General features: G+C 40.5%; 1 protein-coding gene across 1 annotated transcript in view; it reads right to left on the bottom strand.

Annotated features, from left to right (window-relative positions):
• LOC123968335 (protein NLRC3-like) overlaps positions 1 to 18,801 on the bottom strand; it is a 31,380-nt gene extending 12,579 nt beyond the window's left edge. Inside the window, exons 1-7 of the mRNA XM_046045036.1 lie at positions 18,731 to 18,801; positions 16,059 to 16,161; positions 15,669 to 15,776; positions 14,274 to 14,381; positions 13,521 to 13,584; positions 12,740 to 12,971; positions 9,065 to 9,827 (exon numbers count right to left, since the gene is read on the bottom strand). Of these exons, the coding sequence (XP_045900992.1) occupies positions 9,065 to 9,827; positions 12,740 to 12,971; positions 13,521 to 13,584; positions 14,274 to 14,381; positions 15,669 to 15,776; positions 16,059 to 16,147 (1,364 nt within the window). The 5' untranslated portion in view covers positions 16,148 to 16,161; positions 18,731 to 18,801. The remainder of the gene's footprint in view (positions 1 to 9,064; positions 9,828 to 12,739; positions 12,972 to 13,520; positions 13,585 to 14,273; positions 14,382 to 15,668; positions 15,777 to 16,058; positions 16,162 to 18,730) is intronic.
• Between the last annotated feature and the right edge of the window lie 3,045 nt (positions 18,802 to 21,846).

The raw sequence follows: 21,846 nt of genomic DNA, 5'->3' as shown, positions 1-21,846 counted from the left end.
ACAAAATGGACATTAAACAGCGATTAGCATTTCCCTGAACAGCCTATCAGAAACCCTAAACTGCGCCCCCCCGCCCACACACACGTAACTGTGGCAACTGGCCTTGCTCTGTGTTTCATTACCCCTTCAAAGGGATACCCCTTCACGCCTAAGTGACAAAATCCAGGACCGTCCTGAACTTTGTGTAAACAAAGACTGCAGTCTCTAAAGACTCAAAGCATTAACTGTTTACGTTTGCCTCTGTTTGAGTAGTTATGTTACCATGTTGTCACTATCTGTTGTTGATATTATTGCTGAAAAGAATCTAAATAAGTTACTTTTGCAGTGTTTTTATTTTCAGCAAGATGAAGGACACTCCATCTTATGTGTAACCAATGCTTGTTCACAATACTTTCTCACACAATTCCTCTAGAAATGATGATAAAGAAATGTCATACTATACTCTATTAATTGGCAGCTTGAATTTAAAGCTAAATAACTAAATTTCAAATTTAAAGTTTTGGATTAGTCTAAGCTTTCCTCATGTAACCTGAGCTCCCCCAAGTGGACGAAATAAGTATTACATACCATCGTCGGAAATGCCGTTAATGTATTAATGTCACTCATTTATCATGACCAATAATTTGACAATTGTTATCCTGTTACCAAATGCTTAACTTAGAACGGTAAAACTGTTTGACCATTGAGCGACGTTGTTCGCTCTCTTCTCTTCTCCTCATGCTCTGGTCTTCTGCTCTGCTCTCTGGACGCTATGGCACGCATCGGCACGTGTGCCTCTCCTGGCAACGCCCCAAGAATTCGACCAGCGCAACAAAGTCAAAGCGACATTGATGTTTACCTCAGTTCCAGTAACTTTACTTGTTTTATTTTCTTTCTTTCTTTCTTTCTTTCTTTCTTTCTTTCTTTCTTTTGTTTTGTTAAAGTTATCAGTCCGTTAAGTTACACTGGTCTAATTCATGAACGACCAAGTTCCCTTTTTAAGCTTTTTCGTCAAGCTAAGCCCACGGAGGTCGGACGACGCCACGTGGCTCGCCAGCAACCACAAAGGATGACTTAAACCTGACCCCAAGACAGGGTCGGGAAGGCCCCCCACTGCAAGTTTCTTCCATAAGCCTTCCAGAGACGGATCCCGGAGAAATTCCCTGGCAGAGAAAGCGACTGGCCGACAGCTTTAAGTTGTCCTAACCGAGAACGCACGGACTCTGCCAATCTGAGGCCGTTTCCCAGCAATTCTGTGGTCAGTGACGCCCAATAGTTGCTAATCCATTTGTCTTTAGTTCAGCATATGGAATCTTTATACCCCTAGACAAATTTAACCGAGTTATCATCTAATTGCATTCGTTAGATGCTGTATGACTCAAATGTTTCCCACAATCGAACCTCCATTCTCAATATGTAGCCATTGTTTATTTTCCCTGATGTATTTAACCACCCTTTTTTATCGCTTTAGTTAGTTAATAAATTCACTGTAATCAAGGAAGTGTGTGTGTGTTGACTATTTCCACATCCCTGCCAAGAGAATTGACCCTTTAGATATGAGACTGACTGATTTAAGATAATTGAGCGATGATTAACTACCTGATCACTGGTGAATAATTGTATAATTATTAAAAGCTACCTAGAGGTCCGGAGACTCTAGGATAATAACTTCGGTGGTGCCCTTTTTAAACGAGAGCTTTTTATGGATTGATATTTTCTGAATATTAAAATTCATAATTGGGTATTAATTCTCATAAATGTATTAAAATTCATAGCTAAGTTTTAGACATGCTACACTGGGTATCATTCAAAGATTTTCGATATTGATACAGAGATCTCAACTTCGATACCAGTTCCTGAACAATACTTTTTTCGATGCCAATTTTAAGAAATCCATTTTAACAAGATTACATTACCTCAGAAACATGTTTTATTTTTTTTCACAATGTGGCCGCATCTGCTCTGCTCTGTTTAGTTAGTTTCAGACAGTTTTGTTATTTTTAGTCTTTTCTGTATCTGTTATTTAGTCTGTTATGTTTAGATCAATTCTTGCCTGTTCTGTATTTTGGGATCCACTGTTAGGATAGCAGATTAAGCCAGGATTTTCCAGATATCCTGGCTGAATTAAGCCTTGACTCGGTTTCACGAACGCAGTAGCACATAAGTTACCATGGCGATTTATTCTGTGCAGCTAGCCTGCTCCAGACCAGGCTAACAGCCAGGCTTAGTTAATCCTGGTGCCTTATCTGTTCAGTCAGCGGTCACGCCGATCAGAAACCAAAGTGTTTTTTTCAGTTATTCCATGTTCTATGTGTTTTGCATATTTTTCAGTAGCCTGTATTAAAATAGTAGGTTGTGGTTATTAGGTTTCATAATTGGAGAAGATGCATGCACCATATTTTGCACACAATGAGCATTAGCAAGTAGGTTTATGTGGAATGAAAGCGCTTGTAAAAAAAAAGAAATAAAAGAAAAATTAACAAACCAGCGAAAGAAAGTGTGGCAGCCAATAGTGGACCAACTGAATGTGGGAGAAGCTAAAAATATCACAGCTCTTAACTGAAACTGTCATATTTATAATGTTATATTGTGCCTTAAAAGTGAGCACCGAATATAATAAGTCACTAAATTTATTTATTTTTATTCATGAAACAACAGGGAGAGGACAGCACAATGTTTTTCTCTCCCTGGGATCATCTGCTGCAAGTTTGGGAGAGAAAACAATGATTACCGTAATACATTGTGTTACAGTTAGGCTTACAGTGTACTTTGCAAAAACACTTCTCTTTGTAGTTGCTGGATTTCCTATTTCCTCAGTAAGCTACTTTTATCTCCATATCTAAGTCCAAGTCCTGTTTTTTATTTTGTTAATTTTTTCAAGTGTGTGCAGTTCAGACACATAAACACATAACAGCACAGCAGGAAGTGTTCACCTGTGGATGTGCTTGTACTTACTACATTGGCAGACTGGCTGTCAGACTGCAGGACTACAGCCTCAGGGTCAAGTTATCAAACAGTATTTTGAATGAGCACCACAACACTGACTTTTTATCTATTATCCATATTAACTAAACAAGTACACCATTTTCACACAAAATTGACAGACCCTCCAGTCCCTCTGCCAAGCACACTTTTTAAAAGTATTTATTAAAAATGTTCCTTGCAATAAAAATGGTAAATAACTGAAAAGGCTTTAAGAAAGGTTAATAAGAAAACATGCAATGCAATCCAAACATAGAAGAAAGATATGTGCATTGTCCAAAAAAGAAACTTAAGCTAAATAAACAAGCTGCTAATACTGCATTATATTTTTATATTTCGAATTGTCACCTGCTGAATTTTGTGTTTACTTTTTATATAAATAAAGACATTTCCACCATAAATTGGTACAGAATATTTCTTCAGACATCAGAAAATTAAGTGTTTAATGCCCAAAGACGTCTGGGGGAGGACCGCCAGACTCCCCACTCAGATATCTCAGCATTGAATATTATTTCAAAATAGGGTTAAATTGATAATACTATGAGGAAAAGAAATACCTTTGTTATGAACTGCCGCTATATAAATAAAATTGAACTAAATAGATAGTATGTTGATTAGTGGCTGTAATTAATACTTGCTACTTTGCTGAGTGACATATTAATCCACAGCTCACTTTTAAGGTCTGACATAACGTTACAAATTATGGTAACCTTATTATGATAGTTTCAATTAGGAGCAGTGATACTTTTAGATACTTACTTATTAAGTCGGTCCTCTATTGTCTGCCACGCCTTTTTCTTGCTGTTTTAATACTGCAGCCGTGTTTCTTTATTATTTTTTTAAATATTATGTGCATTTTTTCATCGTAAACCTTCTTTACACACAGTGAGTAACAGCGAATAAAGTATGCTGCACACATCTTTTCCATTTTATCATCAATGAATCTGTGATCGATAGCGTGTTCTCCTGAAGAAAGCTGTTGACGCCCATTTATCTGAATTACTTACACCTGGCTTGACATAGTCGCACCTTCTGAGCCTCATTTGGCCTTGATGCCATGTGTGAAACACTTCTAGCAGTGCTTTCAAAAATGTACATCTTAATAGATTACATTTATCAATTACCAAATATAACCTGAGTGAGCAGACAGACTGTATGATGTTGAAGGAGCCATACTGTCACTTTCAGGACTCCATGTTCCTGCTAAGCTGAAGATAGTTCTTACTGACTTTTGCAGTATTTTGGGGGTCGTTGTAACACAGTAGAATAAATTTGGGGCCAATCAGATGCATCACTGATGGTACTGCATGATGAATAAGTATCTGCCTGGACTTTGAGGCAATCATTAATTCTGATAAAATCCCAAACTCACTCATGCATGCAAAATATGCATGAAAATGAGTTATGTCCTTGCTCTCTCCAGATAATATACAGTCTTCCAATGGACAAGTGTTATGATTAATTGCCTTTCTCAAGGAAATGCGAGAGAAGACATTTACCTTTCCTTCATCTGAGAAAAGTAAAATCAAAGCTTTACAATCAAATGATTGGAGTGCTGTCAGTCTACTTCCTGTTAATAGTAGGGTACTCTCGATTCAGTAAAAAAAAAAAGGCTTCTGACTCTTGTATTCAGAGCAGTCTGCTCCTGCACGGACTCCATGATAGAAAGCCTGCAGAAACATGCATACCTTGATCATCATTTATAGGTATGCTGTTCAGTTGGCTTCCTTAAATGTTTTACATTCTTGTGAGGCTATCAGATTCAAGCCAAACAAGCACTTTTATTTTTATGTGTTTCAGGCAGATGTAACATCATCCTCTGATGCTCATGCTTTCATTCAGCATTGACATGAAACTACTGCTTCTAAATTTGCTGCAATAAAAATGTTCTGCTTCAGCAAAGTTGTGTTTGGCTGTTGTATAATTTCTGTTTGTATTCAGCAAAAGTTCACACTGTACATCCATCCTGTATCAGTTTACATCCAGAGCAATAAAACCTGAGAACAGACACAATAGATGACAGAAATGAACATGCATTTGGCAGAAGGATGTTAGATTAAATAGCATCAACAAGGCTGGAATACCCACCAGGCAGGGTCCCAGAGCCTGGTTTTATAATCTGATTAATTGGGAAATTGTTTGGGAAATATCTAGCATTGCACACGTTTAATTTAATGTTAATCTATTGAAGTTTGTACCCCTAAGAGTCCAGCCCAAAGATAGCTGGATAACACACTAATCTGGTTTTTGGTACATGCCCCTGGTTCTGAAAATTGATCACAAGTGATAAATTTGGTTTCTCGTCCGATGTCACAGAATATAAATGATACATTCAGACACATGTTATAATTGGAATATTTATTTAGAGATGAAGCTAACAGAGGAAATAGTATAAAAAGTGGAAGTATTTCAAATCAGAAAAAAACACACACCTGAACTAACACTAATTCAAAAAGTGTAACATCATGAAAGGAACAATACAAAGAATGCAAAGAAAACCATTCAAACAGCCTTCAAACACAATAAGCAATAAAAACTATTTTAATTTAGATTTTAAAGTGGCTAGGGTTGGCGCACCATTAAAAGGTTTATAGAACTTTTTGTGGTCAATGCTCCAACATTATTTCCACATTTTGGTTTCACATTAGTCTCAGTTTTGAGTGTTTATCCACACAGGAGGACAACCCTCTCCCTCTTATAGACAACACAGGGAGGCTGAGGAACCAGGCTTGGAACCAATCCCAAAGCCAGCAAAAAGAGTTTCAGTGAATGTGGTTTTAAACGTGTGGAGGTGGATCAGTGTGTCAGAGGAGATTCTGTAGAAGGACAGAGTGCCAGCAGGACAGTCCACATACACTGCTACTCTGTTAGAGACAGAGGAGGAGGAGAGAGAGGGAGGGAGGTCTTTTCTTATGTTTTTGTGCCAGACAGAATAACCATCACCAGAGCAGCTCAGACTCCAGGACTGATTATTCCCTCCAAACCTGCTGTCAAATCCCTTTCCTTTCCTTCCGATTTCTCTGTAAGTCACTGCTATATAAACCAGTCCATCCCACTCGACTTCCCAGTAACAGCGACCAGTCAGACGATTATTGCAGAGCAGCTGTTTCCAGTGGTCAAATCTCTCTGGATGATCAGGATATTTCCGTTCCCGTCTCAACAGAGTCACCGTTCTGTTGTTGTCAGACAGTTTGAGCTCTCTGTTTGCTGTGTTTGTGTCCAGTGTGAGTTCATAGAAATCTGATGGAGAGAACAAGACACAACAGCAGCAGCAGTTTATCATCCAACACAACTAATGGGTTAATTGTTTTAACTATCAGAATTAATATATTCTAACAATACTGCATTCACACTTACACTTCTTCATGCCAGGTTTCAGTCTCTGCTCTCCACCATGGTCTATACTGGAGGAAGAAACACAGTTATTCTATTTTATTACACTGTAGGAACAGAAACATTTAATAACGTTCTTCACCGCAAAGCAAGGGCGGACTGGCCATAAGGAGTACTGGGAGTTTTTACAAACATATGGTTTTAAATCAGAGACAAAAATCTGTATTTGAAAATTAATTGGTATAAGCCTTGACCGACTGGTCAATAGTGTGTGGTTACAACCCAGACAGCCCTAATTCGCATTTGGTGCTATTTGTTTTATAAAAATGTCCAATGTTGAATTCATTAAATAGTATGTCGATGATGAAACTGATCTTGGTTTTCACTCAACGATCATTATTGAGATGAGAATATGGGTGGATGAAACTGTCCTGTTGTATTACGTAACACACAGGTCTCCGCTAGGTTTACCCTACTTCATTCAACAATTACTTTTTTATTAAATGTTAAGTAAAAAGCTGAAAATTAAATATCACACAGAGTCAGAAGGCCTACACAAGGCGCCCGGATAGTATATATTAGCCTATATTAGCATAGTGACTTAGTGTAGGACTGGGAAAGGCACCCAAGTGTATTTAGGTTATTATTAAGAGCTCACTGCCAGCTTTAGATAGAGATAAGTCATTCAGCAAAAGTTAACTTTTGGCTCTCCATACCTGAGAGTGTCCAGTCTCCAGTGTGGCTCCTCCAGTCCAGCAGACAGCAGCTTCCCTCCTGAGTTTCCTGGATGATTGTAAGTCAGGTCCAGCTCTCTCAGATGGAAGGGGTTGGACTTCAGAGCTGAGGCCAGGGAAGCAAAGCCTTCCTCTGTGACCTGACAGCCTGACAGTCTGATGATATATAAAAATAGTTGTAATCAAATAAAGGCAGTAACACAGAAAGAACGTCTTAGTATTTTTGATAGTTTCAAAAAATCACAAAAAACTGTCTACAGGTTTTTAAAATCTTGGTATTCAAGAGCTCACCAAAAAGAATAGAAAAAAAACAATGAAATCTTGAAAATGAAAGTCATTCCCAGGGAGTTTTCTTGAAAAGAGTAATGCAGCCCACATGAAAATAGTAGTAGGTTGAGGAAAACCACATACAATTTGAAGATTGAAGATAAACATACACCTGCTGTATTTTTAATAATGTAAAGTGAAAAAAAGAAGTCGACATTTTATGGAATTAAATATTCTAATATTTAAGTAATAAACAAGCAGTGGTTTAAGTAAGACAGTCTCTCCTGTCAGTCTATTCATTGATCCACACTGCTTTCTAGTCTGAGCATAGTTTCAGATGTACCCAAGATCTGAAGCTGGTGACAAAAGCATGTAAATAGGAAAACCTTACACATTAGTTTGAATGTTAAAACTGTTATAATCTGTTTAGCAAGAAGTCTGAATCCTGACCTGAGATTTTCCAGTCTGCAGTGTAGACTTTGCAGCCCAGCAGAGAGCTGCTTCACTCCTGCATCCTGAAGGTCATTATTACTCAGGTCCAGCTCTCTCAGACTAGAGGACTGGGAGCTGAGAATTGAGGATAGAGCATCACAGCTTCTCTTTGATAGGTTACAGCCACTCAGCCTGAAGAAAAGTTAGTGATTAACACCTGGAAAATGGCTTTCTTCTCATCTATATAGTGTATTTTTTTGAATGAATGAATTAATACATCCATTGAAACATGAACCTACAGAGCTTTGTTGGAGGCTTTGACCACTGGCAGCAGCCTCAGAAGAACCTCCTCGGAAGCAGAGTATTTCTTCAGGTCAAACACGTCCAGATCTTTTCCTGATGACAGTAAAATGAAGCCAAGAGCTGACCACTGAGCAGGAGAGAGTTTAACTGTGGAGAGACTTCCTGATCTCAGGTACTGTTGGACCTCATCCACTAGAGAACGATCATTCAGTTCATTCAGACAATGAAACAGATTGATGCTTCTCTCGGGAGACAGATTATCACTGATCTTCTTCTTTATGAACTCAACTGTATCCTGATTGGTCTGTGAGCTACTTCCTGTCTGTGTCAGCAGACCTCGTAGGAGAGTCTTATTGGTCTTCAGAGAAAGACCCAGCAGGAAGCGTAGGAACAAGTCCAGGTGTCCATTTGGACTCAGTAAGGCCTTGTCTACAGCACACTGGTAGAGATGTGTTAGTTTAAGGTTGTCTCTGAAGACTTTAGGCAACCAGGAGGTTGTTTGTTCTTCTGCCAGCAGATTGACACCAGAGTTGATGAATGTCAGATGGACACGAAGAGCAGCCAGAAACTCCTGAATGCTCAGATGGACGAAGCAGAACACCTTGTCCTGGTACAGCCCGCTCTCCTCTTTAAAGATCTGTGTGAACACTCCTGAGTACACTGAGGCTGCTCTGATATCGATGCCACACTCTGTCAGGTCTGATTCATAGAAGATCAGGTTGCCTTTCTGCAGCTGCTCAAAGGCCAGTTTTCCCAGAGACTCAATCATCTTCCTGCTCTCTGGACTCCAGTGTGGATCTGTCTCAGCTCCTCCATCATACTTGATGTTCTTCAGTTTGGACTGAACCACTAGGAAGTGGATGTACATCTCAGTCAGGGTTTTGGGCAGCCCACCTCTCTTTTTGGTCTTCAACACTTCCTCCAGAACTGTAGCAGTGATCCAGCAGAAGACTGGGATGTGGCACATGATGTGGAGGCTTCGTGATGTCTTGATGTGGGAGATGATTCTGCTGGCCTGCTCCTCATCTCTGAATCTCTTCCTGAAGTACTCCTCCTTCTGTGGGTCAGTGAACCCTCTGACCTCTGTCACCATGTCAACACACTCAGGAGGGATCTGATTGGCTGCTGCAGGTCGTGTGGTTATCCAGAGGCGAGCAGAGGGAAGCAGGTTCCCCCTGATGAGGTTTGTCAGCAGCACATCCACTGAGGTGGACTCTGTAACATCAGTCAGGATCTCGTTGTTGTGGAAGTCCAGAGGAAGTCGACACTCATCCAGACCGTCAAAGATGAACACAACCTGGAACTCTTCAAAGCTGCACATTCCTGCTTCTTTGGTTTCAGTAAAGAAGTGATGAACAAGTTCCACCAAGCTGTACTTTTTCTCTTTCAGCACATTCAGCTCTCTGAAAGTGAATGGGAATGTGAACTGTATGTCCTGGTGGGCTTTGTCTTCAGCCCAGTCCAGAGTGAACTTCTGTGTTAAGACTGTTTTACCGATGCCAGCCACTCCCTTTGTCATCACTGTTCTGAGTGGTTTATCTCCAGGTGAGGCCTTAAAGATGTCTTCACATGTGATTGCTGTTTCTGGTCTGTCTGGTTTCCTGGATGCTGTTTCAATCTGTCTGACCTCATGTTCTTCATTGACCTCTGCAGTCTCTCCCTCTGTGATGTAGAGCTCTGTGTAGATCTGATTCAGAAGGGTTGGTTTTCCTGTTTTAGCAGTCCCCTCAAACACACACTGAAACTTCTTCTTCAGGTTTGATTTGAGTTTGCAGCAGCACACTGGAGCAAGAATTCCTACAAGGAAAAATGACAAATATTGTATTGGATTACATTACATCGTACAGGTCTATTTTAAGATTCTGATACAATGATGATGCAATATAGAGCTGTCATGAGATTAAGCACTGTAGAGGACTGTCGGCCTCCACTCACACCTCGCTGACCTGCATTGTTAGATCAGGAGGTGGGAAATAAATTGACTCTCAGTTGGCAAAAACAAGTAAACACATATCTCCTTCTATGATAATGCTCTGCTGGCTTTTAAGTGTAGCCAGGGGTACAGAGTTCTATAGTATTATGTGGGGCATAATGTTTTGTAGTTGCTGGTGGGATTACTGCAGTAATAGCATTCCCCTTTCTTCGACAAAATGTATACAAGCAAAATCACATTATACTGGTGTATACTGACTGTGTAAAACCCCTTTTTGACCAAAAGTACCGGGGACTTTTAAGTCCCCAGATCTCTTTTCATGGTACTAAAAGGTTCCTTCAGCCCACTGTTGTGTGCATTTCCACCGTGGTCTTTGGTCGAAAACGCAGCTTAAATAAACAATAGCTACGTTTCGACCAAAGGAACTAAACCCCAGAACTAGGAACCTTTGGAGGAACTCACTGTTTTTCCACTGGAGGGACCAGGGTCTAAATGTAGTTCTTGGGTCTTCATTTAACCCCCTAAAAAGTCCCCGCTCGGGGGGTAGTACTTTCCGAAAGTACCGGTACTTTGGGGGGGTGGGGCTTGCCTTGAAGTGAATTTCTGAATGAGTAGAGGTTACTGGCTTTAACTGGAGAATGTCGGGTGTTTGTCTGCTACTGCTCCTCTCTTTCCCACTGTTGTTTGCAAACCAATAAATCACAATCAACAGTCAAATAGCCACACATATCTGGCCGATGTCCACCTGTGATGTCCATCGGCATTAAATGTATTGAAAATAGCAGCCAGCGTACGCTGTGTGTTTACAGCGAACAGCTGATGGAGTTATGCTAAATACTGGGTCCAGAGTTGTTGTTTTAAGTTTTTCCACAGAGCTGAAGTCGGTCTCCTCTCCAAAACAAGCGGAAAAGCTGAATACAGCAGGTAATAAAGCTCGTTAAACATCCCGTTCTACCAACGCTCAGGCGACGCATGCTGCAGCTGATCTGCAGCTCTTGTCGCAAATGTTTTAATAACCTTCCTGTGATCTGTGATCGCGATTTTATTTTTGTGTTGCTTTCTCTGTGCTGGAGTTATTTTAAGAACTTGATGGTTTTATCCAGTTTGTTATCCACACAAGTCTCGCCGATGCTCGGAAACAACAGCCAGCCACAGCGGTGTGTTTACAGCGAACAGCTGATGGAGTAACGCTAAATCCTGGGTCCAAAAATTGTTGTTTTAAGTTTTCATCAGTCAGGAAGTTTCTACAATGCACTGTAACTTTTATTGTCCTGTTTTACCCATTTAATGTGTGTATTTTTATTTTATTTTATGTAAAGCACTTTGAATTACCTTGTTGTTGAAATGTGCTATTATATGCTAAGTCAGTCTCCTCTCTGAAACAAGCAGAACAGCCGATTACAGCAGGTAATTAAACATCCCATTCCTCCGACGCAGGAAGACACAGACGTGATGCTGCAGCTGGTCTGCTGCTTGTTGGCTGGAAATGTTTTAATAACCTTCCAAACTGTTGCAATTTTATTTCTGTGTTGCTTTCTCTGTGGAGTTATTGTAAGAACTTTATGGCTTCATCCAGTTTGTTACTAATAAATTTGTAACAAACTTTATCGTGTGTCACTTCATTATAGCTCCCACACAAAAAAGCTGCTTTAATGGTCACACAACTTGTAGTTATTCATTATATTCCATCAAATCTGAGGTTCATTTATCAACTACACTTCATTCAAATCTGCGGGGTGGCTTCGTCCAGTAATATACTGTCTGTGGGAAATACTGAGGGGAGATCCATGTATGTATCACACTGCACATTAGAAGACAGTAAGTTACTGATTTGTTTATTTATAATATTAATTCTGAGTTCCTGCACAAAGTGTTGGCCAAACTATATTTTGTGTATGGATGTATTTTATGTTTTCTGGTGAATTTAAATATTTTACTTTGAGTTTATGACATTGTACATTGTGTGGTTAAATAAATGTATTTATTTATATATGTATACTTTTTTTATTTAGAAAAGGCCAATACTGTTGTCTAGATTCTAGATTGCAGAGTCAAGAGTTTAATGTCTGGATTGTAGATTCAAGTGTTTAAGGTCTAGAGTTCCTGTTACTTACTTACTGAAGTTTAACAAAGTGAGTGTAAACAATTTTATGGCAGCTGTACATACTGTGATATGGTTAAGGGGTAATATAGTGTACTGTTAAATCAAATAGTTGAGATCAGCTGAAACAAGTGAATGGCAAATGAAAAAGTAATTCTTATGTTTTGTATAACCTCCAGCTGCCTTATATCCTCAAAATCACATTATTGATGCTGTTCTCATTTGAGTCCAGTCAGAGAATAAAAACCCACAAAATGTTATAATGTGTTTGGCCGGATCATTCCTGGCTGGGCCACATAAGTAACAGTCAGGTGTGGTTTTATATCACTGGCAGGGTTAGCATGTTTACACAAAGACAAAAGGGGGGCAGTGGCTCAGAAGGTAGAGCGGGCTATCCATTATTCAGAAGGTTGGTGGTTTGCTCATGTGGTTATTGTTAGATAAATAATGCTCATCACATTGTCTATGATAAAATCTGTGGAATCTTTACTTGCGCAAACATGGGCTCTTGATGTAACCCCTCCAACCCTCCATTTAAATGATAATGTGCGAAGCCAAGATGACTTTATAGATCTGATGCAGATGTTTCACAGCATATGTACATCAGACTTTAGAACTGTAAATCTAGGATTTTAAATATAACTTTCTCTGCAGCATCTATTGAAAGCTTCTTACTGTTCTGCAGAGAGTCAGCCAGCTCCTCCTGCTTCATTCTCCTCATGAACTGCAGTGTGATCTTCAGAAATGCCTCTCTGCTGCTGCTACTCCTCTGCTCTTCCTCTTCACCATCAACCACCTCCTCGTCCTCACCTTGGCTCTCTGAGCATCCTGAGCAATCTCGACTCAGAACCTTCTGGAACTTCTTAAGCTCGTTTTTCACATAATTAACAATGCTCTCCTCAAGACCCTGAAATAAAACAATATTCAATTACTTTCAGATTTTATAAACTTAACTCATTATAAACTTGCACAACAACCATCAGCTCCATCTGTCAAATATCATAACCCTGCATTTAATACTCCAACATGTTGAAAACATTTCCTATTTTCTGCCTTACTGAAAGTTATTTTTAATTCAGTCAATACCCTCGAGACCATTCTAAAGAATCTCTCTCAAAATGCTGTCAACGTCAATGACTATTACAGGCCTAGAGCTACAAAAGGCCCTGTGCAGTGGCTCCTCCTCAATGTGTTTGTGCTCTTGATTTAATTGTCAGACAGGAGGCACTGCACTTGCTTAGCATGCTAACTAGCCACAATTTCCTTAGCCATTTAGCCTAGGTGATGGACACATGTTAAGCCTAACAGAACCGCAGTTTTAATGTGTTGTTAAGAGGTTTCGGTCATTTCACATATTTCTGTGTGATCAAGTTGTGCAATGTTTTTAAAAGGTATTTCTTTTCTTTGTGGCTGATTCCTAGTTACTAGTTAAAGGTTGGCTTGTACAGTTACACACCATAAATATGGAGTCCACGTTTGTTTGACTGCTAGTGGAAACTTCTGATATCTCCTGGGGAACTCTGTGGAGAAAACATAACGCATTAGTGGTAAGTAATTTTATGTCTAACTTAACGCTCAACAATACATACACATCATATAAGAAGTCAATGGTTTGACAAGAAATGGGATGGTATGTACATATTGGAAGGACATTGAAGAGTTAAATGTGCAGACTGAGTCTCATATCTGAGCGATTAACTGAGGTTTATAAAAGGACAACAGTACAAAAAAACTGTGGCTGTATTGGTAACTCCGAATGTGTGGAGTTCAATGATGTCATTGAAGTTGGTGATGGAAGAGAAGTTACAAGACTTAGCAAACCAAATTTGGGACAAAAGGTCTTTAAAGTCTTACAGCCAGTTCATATTTACACTGTATTGAAAAGTATTGGGACAGAAATACTGTTTGTTTGTTTTTTGGCTCCAGCATGTTGACAATGACCATGAGATTCAAATGCTGACATTTGGCTTTAAGGGTGTTTGTGTATGGTGTATGTTGTGATTCTGTGTTAGGACATTATTAATTGGCAGACATTATAAATAAAAAATAATGGAAAGAGGTTTAGAGAGAGCCTGGCCTGGGACAGGTAGACCTGTGATTATTAAGTCTGGGCAGACAGATAAATAAACAGTGCAGTAATGAGTAGTGTTATGGTATAAATTATAATGCTTCATAGAGAATTTATGCTTAAAAAGTTCTGTTGACTTACTTAGAAAATGAATCTTGCTGTTTAAAAGCCATTGGGAAATCCATGGATTTGTCACTCTTCATGGACACACAGCTTGGTAAAGGAGAATCTGCTCTTTCCTGCTCAGCCCTGAAAGAAGTGGAACAATGACACATGACAGGAGAGAGTATATGGAAATCTATGAGTGTGAAGAAAGATGGCGTGTGTTACAAGTTACCACATACAGCATACTGAATTTGACGAAGGTCAGTCAGACCTTAGAAACCACTTCAAACCACTCTGTTAAAAAAATGTCAATGAAATCACATGCGCCTCAAGATGTATTTCACAAGAGTGCACTAATTCAACCTCTCAGAGACTGTAAGGTAGACAGTTCTCAACTCACGGAGCAAAGACAAAACAACATGATGATCTTAAGTCTTCAGCCTTGACCTCTGAACATCCATTGTCTGAGGACCTGAGGCTCCTCTCACCAACTATTCTAAGGGGGCTTTCACACCTACCTCATCTACCAAACAGACGGAATTTGGTCCGACCAAAAGAGGTAATCTTGGTCCGGATCAACCTGAACCATAGTTCGGTTCGTTTCTGGTGTGAAAGCATTTTTTGGAGGGTTCAGACTTGCCGTTTAAACCGGAAACAAATACATTTTTTATTCAGTTATCCTGTCAAAGCTCCCTGCTGAACTGTTTAATAAACCAATCAATGTCAAGTACAGGGAGACGCAGCCAACGTAGATGATGACGACAGGATGCAGGTCTGTCATGTGAAGTCCTTCAGGGCGGTCGCAGAATTACAGTGCGAAACCAAAACTAAACTAACCAAATGTATCAAAACATGAACTTTGGTTTGGACCTTGGTGCAGACTTTCAGGTGTGAAAACCCCCTAAGTTATAAGGGGGCCTTCCCATGTAATGCCTTGAAAATGATCCTGAAGGTGATACAGCCAATGAAGAGAAGTAACATCTTGTTAGAGCCCAGCTAGTGCAGTCTAGATAAGACAGGTCATTACTCATCCAGCATCAATCAATCCATTTTTGGCATTTTAAGCTGTTAAGGCTGACAAAACTGTACTTTGTGATGCTGTTAGGACACTAATGATAAAGACTGGCAGAAATAAAAAAAAATAATAATAAGAGATGTAGAGAGAGCTTGGCCTTATAGTGTCTGAGATCTATCTGGTACATTTGAGGAAGATGATGAACAAGAAGACAGAAATGTTATCTAAAAAACAGTTACCAGATGAATCACACTGAAGAACATTTTTACATATCAGTACAACAGATGGACGAGGTAGACCTGTGATTATTAAGTCTGGGCAGACAGATAAATAAACAGTGCAGTAATGAGTAGTGTTATGGTATAAATTATAATGCTTCATAGAGAATTTATGCTTAAAAAGTTCTGTTGACTTACTTAGAAAATGAATCTTGCCGTTTAAAAGCCATGGGGAAATCCATGGATTTGTCACTCTTCATGGACACACAGCTTGGTAAAGGAGAATCTGCTCTTTCCTGCTCAGCCCTGAAAGAAGTGGAACAATAAAAAAAGACAGGTGGGAAGTATGTGGAGCTCAATGACTGAAGAAAATGGAAAGTGTTACAAGTTAACACATAACAAACCAAAGTGGATGAAGGTCAGTCAGACCTTGGAACGTATTCATGTTTTTAACTAGAAGCTAAACGCTTTGAATCCAAGAATCATCAAGATGGGAAAAAAGTAACATTCATTCCATACTCTCAACCAAGTACTCTGACTTTTCTGATTCATGACAGCGGACTGATTTTAGAGAGATCTTCATCCTACCTCTGTGGTTTGGTCTGGCTCTCATGTTCCTCAGACAAAGTGGTGTTGGAGGGCGGGACTCCTTCATCTTCTTCCTGAGGCTGACTCATTGTAAAATGTAAACCTTCACACAAACACACACAACATGTTGTGTTAGCTGGACAGACACATAACAAGGTTTTAAATACAACTGTGATCAATCCTGTCAGTAAAATCCCCTTGATTTCAGTCGCATTGTAAAGTCTAACAATTGTAATTCTGAAGTAACACAACACGGTCAATAACCATCTACAGACCACCTTTAGTAGGTCCAGTTGGTGGGCAGTGAGCATAGTAACTATCAGTGTGGCTGTGGCTTAGATGTAGAGCAGGAGCAGAATATCAATGTTTGTTTAAGTGGGGTTTTTGATGTGACTTCAAAAGCAAGACAAAACGTGCAGCCCTGATCCCCTCAGAGAGGTCATTCCAAAATCTAGGAGCCCTGACTGCAAAGGCTCAGTCAACTTCATCATTCTCCACAAGAAACCTGCTCTCAACCCCGACATCATGTCCTACTTCCGACCCATCACCAATCTCCCCTTCCTATCAAAAAATCCAGAACATGTTGTCACTGATCAAATTCAAACCCACCTCACCTCTAACAACCACTTCAAAACGCCAACACCACTGGCACCGGACTCTCCTGGCTCCGATCTTACCTCACTAACAGACAACAGTTCATCAACATTAATAAGTGCTCCTCCTCCACCGCTCCTTTGTCAGAAGGCATCCCCCAAGGTTGGATGCTTTGTCATCTCCTGTTCATCATCTACATCCTACCACTCAGAAATATCATACATAGATATGGTCTCCACTTCCACTGCTACGCCCGACTACGTCCAGATCTACATTTCCAGCAAATCCATCACGACAGTTACCTCTGCAACCCTGACCAACTGCCTCACCGACATACAAACCTGAATGCAAACCAACCTCCTACACCTCAATTACAATAAATCTGACGTGATCATCATCAGCCCCAAACCACCAACAACTTCAGCCTCTCCATCAACAACTCCACCTTGTCTCCATCCCCACACATCCGCAACTTTGGTGTCATCTTTGACAGCAACCTCACTTTTGAACACCACACCTTCTTCCACCTCAAAAACATTGCCCGTCTCCGCCCATCACTCACCTTCTCAGCTGCCGAAACTATGATCCACACCTTCATTACATCCAGAATTGACTACTGCAATAGCATCCTCTATGGTTCTTCTGCCAAAGCCCTAAATCAACTTCACCACACTCCAAACTCTGCCGCCCGCCTCCTCACCCACATCCGCACCCGTGATCCCAACGCATTCAGTACAAAATCCTCCTCCTCACCCACAAAGCCCTCTATAACCAGGCCCCTTCCTACCTCACAGACCTGCTCCACCACCACAATCCCCCCGTGACCTCCGCTTCTCCGACACTAAGCTCCTCTCCCCACCACTCTAAATTATCTCTGACTGTACCTGGGGTGACAGAGCATTCACCATTGCAGCCCCCTCACTCTGGAATTCCTTACCCAATCAAATCCGAGAATGTAGCGACCTGGACCCCCCTCACTAGCTTTTAACCTCAAATAATGTTACACTTCACCTGCTGCTAAGTGTTTTTTTTATATTTATATGGTCTCCCCTATACTTGTATGTTTTTTGTATTTTATGTTTCTTACCTAATGTTCATGTATTTTCTATTTATGTATTTTATCTATTTTTAAATGCACATAACTACTGGTTTTATTGCAAAGTCTTTGAGTGTCCTGAAAATAATAAATAAAATGTATTAATTATTATGAACCTTGTAATAACCAAATACAATGTATCCGAGGAGGTCAGGGAGCAGGAAGGGCAACATGGCTATAGGGCACTTAAAGATCTGAAAAATAACTTGGGGCTATGGCCTCTCAGAACTTAAGTAAGTAAGTTTTCAAAAATCTATTCTAAGAGCAACAGATAGCCATTGTAAGGAAGCTAGGATCAGTGTTGTGTTATCATGTTTCTTAGATCGACTCAAAATCCTGGCAGCAGAATTTTGGATGAGCTGGAGATGGTTTTCTTGCTGATGCCAGAGAGCAAGGAATTACAGTCATCTAAAGGCATTAAAACAGTTTCGCAAAGAGAGAAATTGATTTGGAGTTTCTTTCCATGAAAAAAAAAAAAGAACTGAAATCTCAAAACCAGTGAAACTGTGAAGCAAACTTTGGGACTACTACTCCACCATGGTATTGCAGTAGCATAGATATAGTGGAGCTAGTTTAGTTAGTTAACTAACCTTGACAATTACTTCTTCAAGAAAGCTAGTTTTATCATTCATTTGACGTGTCATTCGATGTTGATGAATTTGGTGCCCAAAAAGCATCCAGCATTAACAGGAACACACAAAAAATCACCACAAAACGTCACAGTGATGCTTTAGAAAGCCATAATTCCTAAAGAAATTAGGAAAACATTATTTGCAAAAGTTTTCAGATCAATTTTAGTCCATTTGCGCCTTTTATTAAAACAAACAATAAGAAACCTAACGCAAATGGTCCGTCTATTCTGAATTGCCGACTAAGAAAGGCTACAGATTGTTGTAAACTTAACAAAGGACGTTTCAGCTAGACTAAGCAGGTTAGCCTATATTAACACCGACTCGCTGTCAGTTACATGTTTGTTACATACCTTTTCTGTGTTCCTAAGTAATTTGCTTCAGAGATAGACGTTTCAAAAACCAGGAAATGAGTCTTTGGCAGCTGGATATGGGGAAAACCCGGAAGACGTTTGAACCGTTTGGTTTTTTTGCTATAATTAACAAAGGCAGAAACCAGAAACGGGTCGTTTTTCCGTTTTTTAAATTTTGGGTCGAAACGAAAAAAAACAACATTCAGTCTGATTTTTCGTTTTTTTTTTTTTTATCAAAACAAAATACGAATTTATTACTCAATATTTCCTTTCATTGGTAGGTGGGACTAAAAATATACGCTGAGATGACAGTTTATTAGTGAAAACTAATTAAATAATGCAATAAATCCGCCTTCATGATTAAGAGATTAACAGTTTATGAGAGGTAGCGATTCAACTGTATGATCAGTTTGGAGCATGTTTGTGATGAATTAAACAAAGGTATTTCTGTTATTTAGCATTACAGATTAAGGCTTATTTTAGTAAGTGCTGTGAACAGTAAAGTGTTGTCAATATTACAAAGATCGATGGCATCGAACAACAGCAAGCACACGAAAAGGATTTACAGAAAATGAGCAGCAGGTGTCGCCCTGCACCTCCCTCAGCTGTGATCACCTGGAGCCACTTCAGAAAACAGAACTCCACTGAGTTCATCCTGCTGTGTTTAAAGACTGAAAATGGGGCTTTGCACCTTTGTAGCAAGTAGCCTCTACCCATCAATACCGGTAGATGCAACCCAATAAGACTAAATCGCCCGTCGCTCACCACACCGGCTTCCACTGATCCTGAATGCCGCCTCCACGGAGTCACCGACCTCACGGCGCGAGGGGAAGTTGCCAGCGGCACCCCGCCGGTCACGTCCCGCAAGTCACGAAGTAGATCACACAGTAAGTCACACAGACTAATGCGAGCCCAAGGAAGGGTGAGTGGATGAGTGAGAAGTGAGACGTCACGTCGCGCCCCAGCCACTAATCGGCCCCAGCTGTGAGCTCCACCCCGCGTCACACTCAGCGGGTGCAGGCACGCACCTGCAAGAGAGAGAGAGAGACACCCACAGCAACGCGAACACAGCCCACAGACCTCACGGGTCGTAACACCTGTTTACTGAGATGTGTCAGTCTGAGCTGATGATAAATGATCTGCGCCTTGATTTGGAACCAGGTGCGATCAACAAGTTGCCAGGCTCCTGTTATTGAAGCTGTTCCAACACCAACTGTAAAATGTGATGGGATTAAATATCTCCTCCGCTGCGAGGAAGAAGTCACAGGGCCCAGTTTGAACGATCTAAGTGCGTGGCGTGTTTTGGGCGCAATATGCAAGATTCACAGCGATATAAAAACTGTCTCATGAAGCCAGATGTTCTTCTGCAGCTCTGTGTTCATCAGTGAAGCAGACTGGAGTCTGTTAACAGACAGACAGACGCTGTCTCATCTATGAAACGTCTGGATCCTCACTGCGCTGCGTTATTAGAAACTATGGGGTCACATCTCTCTCCTGCAGTGGTTTAATTATTTTGTGTTTTATTGCGGAAGGAGTGTTTATTTTAATGATTTACTTTCATGATCAGAGAGGCTGCTGTCAGTCATTTAAAACGTTTCCATGTGCGCAAAGAAGTCGCTACAAATATCGTCTGGCATTCAAGAAGCAAAAAAAAAAAAATATTATAAACTTGACATAACAGGACAGAGGAAACTCTCCAGAAGGCAGAGCATTCAACTTTTAACTTCTGAAATAATTGAGACGCTCTGAGGGGCTCAGGATCGAGGACGCTGCTTTACTCCAGTTTCCCTGGACTGTGTGCGAGAAGAACAGAGAACATCAGTTAACATTAGATCCTGACCGATCCTGTCACTTCTCGGGACATTTTAATATTAAGTTGTTGCTGTGCCTCGTGCATAAATCGTGCCTCGTGCGTAAAGTGGAGTAAAAAACAAACAAATAATACTGTGCCGTTGACTTGCCGTTTGGTCAATGGTACAGTCGCTTTCTGTTGCTTCAAAATAGGAATGCGCCAACAATTTTCCTGAGTGACCACATCTTATTTTAACACTCCCATGGGCCACAATCTGCTATTTAAACAACAATCTCTCACACACAGTCCAGGTTCATTCAGAGAAACAGTTTGGAGTAAAGCAGCGTCCTCCCGATCAGTCCTGAGCGCCGTCAGAGCATCTAAATTATTTCAGAAGCTAAAAGTTGAATTCTAGTTCCTCTGCAGTTTCCTCTGCCCTGTCATGTCAAGTTAATGACTTCAGCCTTTTTATTTTTTGCTGCTCAAATATCCCACTATATTTGTTGTGACTTGCGCACATGACGTTTAAAATGACCGTCAGCAGCCTCTCTGATCATGAAAGTAAATCGTTAAAGAAAACACTCATACGTCAATAGAACACAACATAAAGAAACCAGTTTGGGAGATGTGACCCACAACCGGTTCGTAGTTTATATAAACGCAGCGCAGTGAGAATCCAGACGGTTCATAGAGGAGACAGCGTCTGTCTGTTAACAGACTGGAGTTCCGACACTTCACTGATAAACTGCAGAGCAGCAGAGGCTTCATCATCAGAGGTGGTTTTTATATCACGTCCACACTTAGGCTGTTTCCACATCTCTCTGCTGTGAGTCTGCAATTCAATCAGCCAATTGTTTTTTTTTTTTTTCATAATGCGCCATTCATACGCTATTACAGAGGTCACTAATAGGCGGACCGCGGTCCGGATCCGGACCCAGCCGCCGTCCTCTCCGGACCGCCGACCTACAGCACATTTATTATTGAGACTTACTACCTCGTGACGGAGCGTTTCTATTTCAACCCGCGCAGCTTTTCTAGCATTTACTGTACTGGTTTAGAGGACCAGGAAACTCACAGACCAATCGCATGTGCTCCAATCGTCTCATGTGACGCTGCTCAGCCAATCAAATCTGTGCATACCGATGCTTGCGAGTCGAGTCCGCGAGATTCACCAGAGACGTTTTGGAAACACACCCGAATTGAGGAGACGAAAGATAAAAGAGATTTCACATGACTTTTAATCAAGAATGTACAGATTTTTACATGTACATTCCTCCCACGGGCAGTTCAAAACCAGAATATCTCATAGATCTCCAATATGCTA

Source organism: Micropterus dolomieu, linkage group LG03, assembly GCF_021292245.1.
Source record: "Micropterus dolomieu isolate WLL.071019.BEF.003 ecotype Adirondacks linkage group LG03, ASM2129224v1, whole genome shotgun sequence".
NCBI classification, from domain to species: domain Eukaryota; kingdom Metazoa; phylum Chordata; class Actinopteri; order Centrarchiformes; family Centrarchidae; genus Micropterus; species Micropterus dolomieu.
This window is presented reverse-complemented; position numbering and strand designations above follow the sequence as displayed.